Source organism: Phalaenopsis equestris, unplaced genomic scaffold (assembly GCF_001263595.1).
Source record: "Phalaenopsis equestris unplaced genomic scaffold, ASM126359v1 Scaffold000507, whole genome shotgun sequence".
Classification (NCBI taxonomy): domain Eukaryota; kingdom Viridiplantae; phylum Streptophyta; class Magnoliopsida; order Asparagales; family Orchidaceae; genus Phalaenopsis; species Phalaenopsis equestris.
Genome location: NW_018164947.1, coordinates 379,209 through 388,695, shown reverse-complemented (window position 1 = coordinate 388,695; position 9,487 = coordinate 379,209). Strand labels below are relative to the sequence as shown.

Genomic DNA, 9,487 nt, shown 5'->3' with positions numbered 1-9,487 from the left:
ACCTCTTCTTTTAATACACTGCTTCACCATAGCCGTCTCTCAAATCAGAATCTCAGTCTGATAATCAGAATCCCAAACGATGACGGAAAACTCCTCCTCCGGCTCACAGTCGACGAAAGCCCTAAAACCCAAGCTTCCCATCAAGGTCCGGCTCTCTATCAACCTTCTTTCCACCATCACCGACGCCTCCCGCCGCTCAAATGGTACCGTAAATCGCCGACTACTTTCCCTCATAGATTTCCGCGCCGCCCCTAGCCTTACCCCAGTCCGCGGCATTCGAACCCTAGACCTCATCATCGATCCCTCCCGCAACCTCTGGATCCGCCTATTCCTCCCCTCCGATGCCATCGGCCACCGGAAACTCCCTATTGTAGTCTTCTTCCACGGGGGCGGATTCGCTTTCCTAAGTCCTGACAACCAAGTCTACGACGTCGTCTGTCGTCGACTAGCCCGCAAGATCCCCGCCGTCATTGTCTCTGTCAACTACCGCCTCTCCCCTGAAAATCGCTTCCCCGCGCCTTACGAAGACGGAATCGACGCTCTCCGATTCATTGATTCAGGTGGAATTGACGCCGTCGCCGGCCATATTGCTGATACCTCATTTTGCTTCCTGGCCGGCGACAGTGCCGGGGCTAACATCTCTCACCACGTCGCCCGCCGGTGGGCAGGCAGCGGTGGGTGGAACAAAGTGAAGTTGTCGGGGCTGATTTTGATCCAGCCATTTTTCGGGGGAGAGGAGCGGACGAAGTCGGAGATTAAGCTCGCTGGGGCGCCGCTGGTGTCGATGACGAGGACTGATTGGCGATGGAGGGCGTTTTTGCCGGTGGGTGCTGATCGGAACCATGAGGCGGCTAATGTTTTTGGGCCAAATGACTTGGGAGTGATGGAGGAGGGATTTCCGCCGGCAATTCTGGTTGTTGGTGGTTTTGATCCGCTGCAAGATTGGCAGCGGCGGTACGGAGAGGAACTGAGGGCGAGGGGGAAGGAGGTGAGGGTGTTGGAGTTCCCGGAATCGATTCATGCTTTCTATATCTTTCCGGGGATGGCTGATGGCGCGAAGCTGGTTGAGGAGATGGGAAAGTTCATATGGAGCCGGAGTTCGCCGGAGAAAGAGGTGAAGTAAGAGGTTGATTTAGGGTTTTTTTTCCTTAATATGTAAAAAATAAGTGGAGTCAATCATTGGGGGATTTGAGGCGCCCTCGACACGCACCCTTCGTCATATTTGACCTTCCGCTTAGCTGATGCATTCCAGATTTTCCAACCAAGTTTTCATTTACATTAAAATCGAATTTAATTTAGATAAATACTGATTTTTTAAACTTAAGTGATCAAAATGATCCAAACAACTTTCAAATTAATTTTTTATTTGAAAGAATTATACGCAAACTTGATGCAGGTAGGTGCATTCATGGATATCAATTGCACATTCAACGTGTTCGTGTTGCACGAAAATCAAACATATTTAGGCAATAAAATGATAGTAAGAGAAGACAGTTTGACTTTTTACGTAAAAAGTCATGGAAATAGAAAAAAATTACACGGAACTTAGCTTTGTTGAAGTAATTCATTATGCAATGGTAAGTACATAAATCCATTGTTCTCCTAAGTTGGGAATATAGAATTACAAACTTGATATACAATGATATTTCAACAATAATAACCGCAATGGACCACAAAGATCGTAGTCAATTGCTATGGAGGCAACAATATGTTGTGAATGTTGCAGATGATAGTTGTAGCGCCAGCTTGATATAGATGTCATAAGTTTGGTAGTAGTTGGCTATGTATGTAAATTGTTACTTCAAAAGCTTCATTTGGCAACAGAGCGCATGGTAGGGAGATGAAAGAATTGTGAGCCTTGTAGATCTTAGTTGGTCACATAGACTATAGTGGAGAGCTACGATAACTTCTTGAGGCCACATAGATCGGAGTTGGTAGTTGCAAAAACTATGATAACGTTCTAATTGTGAGCCTTGTAGATCTTAGTTGGTCACATAGGCTATAGTGGAGAGCTATGATAACTTCTTTAGGCCACATAGACCGGAGTTGGTAGTTGCAAAAACTATGATAACGTCCGTAGGCTGCAGAGGTCAGGTTTGGGAGTTGCATGAGATGTGTAATATTCGTAGGCTAGAGAGACCGAGTGTGAGAGTTACATGAGTTGTAAAAAAGTACGTAAGTTGTATAGGACGAAATTGGAAGCCGCATGAGCTGAGATAGCTTTCATAAGTAGCAAACATCGATGTTGAGAGTCGCATGAGCTATGATAACATTTTTAGGCAGTAGAGACCGAAGTTGGGAGCTACATGAGCTATGATAACATTTGTAAGCCACAGAGACCAGAATTGGGGGAGTTTCTCAAGCAACGACAATGTTTATAAGGCCACAATGGCCAGAGTTTGGAGTTGTATGACCTGTGAACCACTTTGGTCGTTGCTACTTATGTAAATCATAGTGGTGTTTTTCAAAGAGAGAGCCTCAGGAGTTCAAAGAAAGTCATTGTATTCTGAGTATGATGGTTGTAAGCAATTATTGTGTGGTGTGTTGTTACATCACCTTCAAAAGATGTTCTTACACCGTCTTTGGGATGTATTGGTATAATGTATGTGCGGTGCGCGTTGCACAATCTTTAAGTGGTTGTTTTACCATCTTTAGGATATGTTGCTATGTAAGATGCTTTGTTACTCCGCAAGACGGGGTGTTACTCTTTACGGTATTTTGTTACTCTGCAGCATATTTCGGGATTCTACAACGAATATCGTGATTCACTATAGGAATAATGGTCGTTTCAGATGGCAAAATTCTGTCGGTTTTGATGAAAAAAATTGTCATTTTTAATGTTTCAGATGGTTTTAAGCTCGTAGATAAAATGCTCATTGGTAATTTTAAATCAGACTAATATTCTGATAGCATACAATTAAGGTCACATAATCGATAATTTAATGTCATAGTTTTTTTTTTAGAAATTTCAAATTGTTAATTTTCATCAGTTCATATATATGTCGGTTAATTTGTCAGTAATAACGACGACTTACATGTCAAAAAAGTATTGTACTTGTCGATTTTTTGACTCATGCGAACCATTTTTATGTGTCGTTGATGCGTCGGTTTTTATAACCGACAGATGAACTGTCAGAAAAGTGTCGTTCCTATCATCTTTCTTATGTAGACATACTATCGGTTCAGTGTCGTTGATGCGTCGGTTTTGATAACCAATAGATAAACTGTCGGAAAAGTGTCACGACTGTCGTTTTCGTATGACACACTTAAGTTGTCGTTTAGACGTCGACAAATAAGTCCATTGGTTAAGCTTTCGGAAACCTGTAGCATCAGAAAAAAAATAGATTATTTCTTTTGTATTTACATTAAGACATCTATTATCATAATATTTAATATATCATTCCAAGTATTTAATGAACTAAAACAATAGTAGAATAGTAAATTATCCATATAAACTGTAAATAATCTGAATATATACATATAAGATTGTGTGGTATGTTATCTAGTGACTCCTATACGAGAATATATTCTTATCAAGAACAGGGCCAATGCCTTCGATAACTTTTTATCAAGAGCTCAGCAGTATAATACTCATTAAATATAATCACGACCTTAAGAAAGGAGGGACATTTCATGCTAGGATTTTGGGTTATCTAGAGTGAGTACAATGTATAAGTACTGATGCGTGCTAGAAAATTCGCGGTGGTAGAGTAATGGATTATCGTCTTAGCGTTGCGCGAGGATTCAACACATACTCAGATGAAAATGATTCAAGCTGTAATGACACCATAAGTTTTTACGTGAAAAACCCGTAAAGGGGAAAAACCACAAGGTCTGGCCCAGTTGTAAAAATCTACTATAAGTTGATGATTACAGATGTCCCTTGTCCCACAGACGGGAAAGGGTTACTAGCTTTCTAAGTTACAACGTCGACTGACGAAGTCTAGTCAGTAATGGTCGACGGAGGTTGGCGGTGATCGACGGTAATCGATGACAGTCAACGGTGGTTGGCGAAGGTCAGCAGCGGTGGTCGACGGAGGTCGGCGGTGATCGACGGTAATCGATGACGGTCAACGGTGGTCGGCGAAGGTCAGCGGTGGCTGACGACAGTCGATGACGGTCAGTGGTGGTCGAAAGAAGTCAGCAGTGATCGGCGGCGATCAACGATGGCCGGCAGTGGTGGTTGACGGTCAGTGGTGGTCAACGGCAATCAACGATGGCTGGGATGATATTGGAGTTGAGCTCCTTCTCAAAGCCTCAAGTTCTCTATTAAGCCTCCTCCCTCATATGAGGGTTGAGACTCTATTTATAGTGTTTTGAGTGCAATTAATGCAGGAATATGAACTATTTTGATTGGACGGCTCGGAGAGCTTCCCTTGATCAGATGACGTTTGATGGACATTTGAGTGTCTTAACGATGTCAGAATTCAGCAATCTTGGACTCGTTGGATTCTTCTTGTCGAGACGCTCGATTCGACTATAAATTTGCTATATTCGACATCCGTTTGACCTTTCAAACGCCTCCGGAAATCCTCCAAGAGTAATTTAATGATTTGATCCGGGTTTGATTTGACTCGAATTGGACTGACTTTCATATCATTAGGTCTGTCTCATCGAGTCGATCAGTTTGACTGTAAGTTTGCTAAAATCGGAGCTCTAGATGACTCTTAATCGAAGTTTGAATATTTCAAAAAATTGCATTGAGATTCGTGTCGGATGATGAAAATTTGTTGGTGGCGTATCAAGCACTGAGGTCCAATTTGACTTATCAATATATATAAAGATAAATTTCAATTTTGGTAAGCAAGGGTAAATGGATATTGAAGGCCTTGATGACCCTTATTCAAGAAGATATTCTCATATCATCATCTTATCCACTTCAACATCCATGAAGACTAAAAGAACACTTTGTAAGCTAATTGGAAAAAAATAGTTTTAATTTTTTTCTTCATTATAAGAAAAGGAGAGGAGCCAAATGATCCATAAAGAGAACTTTCTCAATTTAATTAATGACATGATGGTTCATTTCAATTTCGAGGTTGATTAGAAATTAAAGTGAGAAATTAATACTTGAGTAGTGTTTGTTTAATTATTAAAATTGCTTTGTATAGTGTGATGCTCATTCAGAGTTTTTTTCATTTCAATTAACATCAACAAATAGTTGTTGTTGAAGTTGTTCTTCTTTGAGTAATTAATCAAAAAATAAAAATGCATGAAACAAATTTTAGTTTCTATTTGTAGATTTAAACATTTTGAGTTTTGTATAGAGAGCAAAACTGTGATCTCTGTGTAGACAAAACAAATCTGATCACCCTGGCGTATCTTTGTCAAACATTGTCAAATAAAACCTGGAAACTAGGCATGCGGACGAACAATTTTTGCACATGAACTAATAATAGTAAGAGTTTGTCATTTAAGTTTCACAACGATGGGACACTAATCTAAATGGGAAAAGAAAAAATGTTATAAACAAGTAGCAATTATAAGAACTCTTTCAAATTTAAATTTGATGGGTGTTTCTTCTTTATTGTTAAAATGAATATATGAAATACATGGCAAACGTTAAACATTACATTTTTGAAAATGAAAGGTAGGGAAAGAGCTTCCTCATGACCTTTTCATCTTAATTCCCACAACTTTTGCAGTCCTCATAAGTTTTATCAAAGTAAATATAAATTTATTAATTAAATTATTCATTCAATTATTTTTTTTTCAAAAATCTTTATTTTATTAGAAATTATTTTCATGTTCAAATTCCACATGGAGCGTTATGTGAAAATTTAATATACTAAACTAAATTATTTTCTACCACACGTTTATATATGATTAATTTTTTTTTTATTATTTTGAATATGTTATGAATTCCCACATGTCAAATATTTTACAAAATCTTTCAACATTATATATGATAATATAAATGTTTTATATTGCATACAACTTGCATTATTCTTTAAAAAGTCAAGATAATTTAAAATTTGTCTTATCCCTCAAATTTTGTCACTTTAATTAATGCATCTTATGCTCTAAGCTTAGTTGAACTCAGCTCATAAATTTAATTACTCATTCAATTAAATCTTTTCAAATATATAATTCTTCATTTGTGTGTATTCAAAATTTCTCATTTAATTTAATGGCTTCACGATTTGTTATCTATATATACATCTAAGAGCTGTGCATTTGAAAAAATTATTTCATACGGACACCGTATGCAGAAATGTTCTGCATAAGGTGTTCAATCTCCACCATCCATCACAACAAATTTGTTCTTAAAAAAAATTTTTAATATGGCTCACCGTCATTCATCTTTGTTGTAATGGACAGTAGAGATCGGACACTGTATGCATTTTTGCATACGGTGTCTGTATTGAACAATTTTTCATGTGGTTGTGGGTGTGTGGCGGGTAGGTTTAATTACGCACATGACATAAATTAAGCATTATATAATCAAGTGTAGCATCAAATTCTGTTCAAATAATGTTTGGACAAATGTAATGCTTTTTACAAGCATTGGTTAACCGGATTTTTTGATGATTTAAAATGCTAAATAGTAATTTAATTATCTATTATCATTTAAATTATTTACTATATTATTTATTAATTTGAATATGATTTAAAAGTTGAGTTTTTTTTTTTCTATTTTGTTCTTTTTGAATTCCTTATTTCTTATTGGATTGTTTTTTTTTTTATTGTGAATCCCTTAAATCCTGGTTTGATCAATGCATGATTGAGTGAAAAAAAATATATATTTTTTCAAATTATCTGTTTAGCTTTCTAGCCGTTTACATTAATTTTCTCTTATATATTTTCTTGAAAGTTTAAATTTTGATTTCACATTGTTAGATGTCATGAAGAGGGGAAATATTTGTGTACGTAAGACGTACGCATCGCTGCATAAGTCGGGAGGTTATTCAGAGGATATAAGAAAGTTATATTCGTCTTATACCTCATGTAACCTCCCTGTAACCTACCAGTAACCTACAAATAAGTTTCATGTTTCTGTAGTTGCGGTAGGTACATGTAAGTTACAGGAAGGTTATAAGGGGCATAATGCGAATATAACCCTCCTATACCCTCTGAATAAGCTCTGACACACGCAGCGCTGCATACGTCTTACGTACGCAATTATTCCCCCTCTTCATGACAGCTAACAACGTGAAATAAAAATGTCGCGGACATTATAGAATCATCATGCACACATAATGAGCTTTTGACATGTTCTTTTGTTAGTTTTGTTTATTGCACTTAATGGCCAAGCTTGTACTTGATTTTATTTACTCCTAGATGAGATCATTCATGCCTTTAATGTGCTTGTTAATTGCTTATGGAGCACTTTATCACAAATTAATGGGTTATCAAAGATTCTTCTCACCTCTTTGGGATTCATCATTTTGAGAAAGAGTCAAAGAAAGATTATTTTTTGAGATTCTTGATTAAAGCTCATCTAACTCATATGAATATATTGATCATTATAGAATCAGCATGCACACATAATGAGCTTTTGACATGTTCTTTTGTTAGTTTTGTTTATTGCACTTAATGGCCAAGCTTGTACTTGATTTTATTTACTCCTAAATGAGATCATTCATGCCTTTAATGTGCTTGTTAATTGCTTATGGAACACTTTATCACAAATTAATTGGTTATCAAATACTCTTCTCTCACATCTTTGGGATTCGTCATAGTGAGAAAGAGCCAATGAAAGATTATTTCTTGAGATTCTTGATTAAAGCTCAGTAAATCCTAGGAGTAGATCCATAATTACTACGAGAAATCTTCTCGTGTAGATAACATCATGATCCTTTTGACTCATCCTTCATATGGGAAATAGTTTGCTCGCATAAATTATTTTTTTTATGCTTTAATTATGATTTCATCAGCTATAATTCTTGCATAGCTGATATGAATATATTGATCATTATAGAATCATCATGCACACATAATAAGCTTTTGACATGTTCTTTTGTTAGTTTTGTCTACTGCTCTTAATGGCCAAGCTTGTACTTGATTTTATTTATTCCTAGATGAGATCATTCGTGCCTTTAACGCGCTTGTTAATTGCTTATGGAGCACTTTATCACAAATTAATGGGTTATCAAAGACTCTTCTCACCTCTTTGGGAACCGTCATAGTGAGAAAGAGTCAATGAAAGATTATTTCTTGAGATTCTTGATTAAAGCTCAATAAATACTAGGAGTAGATCCATAATCACTACGAGAAATCTTCTCGTGTAGATTACATCATGATCCTTTTTACTCATCCTTCGTATGGGAAATAGTTTGCTTGCATACTTACCTCATCCATTCGGTTCAAACAAAAATTATAGCTGATGAAATCATAATTAAAGCATAAAAAAATAATTTGAACTGGACTTGGGAAAGTATGAGAACAACCACTGAGATACTGCTCAAGCATCTCAGTGAAAGAAGTACGAGCCACAAGAAAACCATAATTTTCCATCTCGACCACCAAAATGAGAATCTTGACAAAAGAAGGAATGCACGTTGCTTAATATATTAACATGTTGATGTAATTCAAGATAAGGAAACTCTTAAATAGTCACATACAATAAAGTAAATTTGGAAAAATAAGAATAATATTGTCACTTCTATTGAATTCATGGCCATAACAACAAAGTATGTTATTAGCTTAAAGATTGATTGAAAGGCTAATTCGATAAGCTTATTTAAGTAAATTCATACAAAGTAAGATCTCTCAGATAAATAACACCATTACTAGGGGTAGAATGCACAAAAGCAATAATAAGAGAGCCAACAAAATATCGATAAATAAGAGCAATCGTGGGACGACCATTAATCTTCAAGAAGTCCTTATCATTATCTATAAAGAAATTCACCAAAGAAACATTGTGTCAGTCACCATCTCCTTTGATGAATCTGCTCTTGAGAGTGACAGAATCCCTCAGCAAGGTCATTTTGTTATAAGCATTAGAATTGGTGAACCTTATGATAACATCAAGGGAATCTCAATTGACATAGAAAGCTCAATTGATGTCTTCTTTTATTCAGCTTGTTCTGGTTTAGAACAGACTAAAAGAAAACTTCAACTTGATACAATGACAACTCTGTTACCCGTAATTCAGCAGGTTTTAAAAATAATTAGTATATATTGTACTCATAATATATTAAAATTTAATACTTTATCTATAAAATTATTAAAAATATTTAAAAAAATTATATTTTTTCTTATATATCAAGTAATTTTTTATTGCTTATCTTCTGATATGCTCATTCTATTCATTTTATTATAACACTAATATGAATTAATATTATTTTCTCTTTCATAATAAACAATATATTAGAACTCGTAGAATTAAGTTTAGACTCGCTTATATGATTAAGCTCGAGCTCGAACTCGATTAATTAATCAAGCTCAAGCCAAGTGTGGTTTGAGCTCGACTCGGCCCTCTTACACCCGCTAATCCCAACTCAAGTTACGCAAAGGAAAAAAAATAATGCAATCCTGGATC

The 9,487-nt window shown here is 36.2% G+C and overlaps 1 protein-coding gene across 1 annotated transcript; it reads left to right on the top strand.

Moving 5' to 3' along the window:
• Positions 1-9: 9 nt before the first annotated feature.
• LOC110028247 (probable carboxylesterase 18) lies at positions 10-1,292 on the top strand. The gene has a single exon (XM_020730009.1). The coding sequence runs from the start codon at positions 80-82 to the stop codon at positions 1,121-1,123; it is 1,044 nt and encodes a 347-aa protein (XP_020585668.1). The 5' UTR covers positions 10-79; the 3' UTR covers positions 1,124-1,292.
• Positions 1,293-9,487: the final 8,195 nt, after the last annotated feature.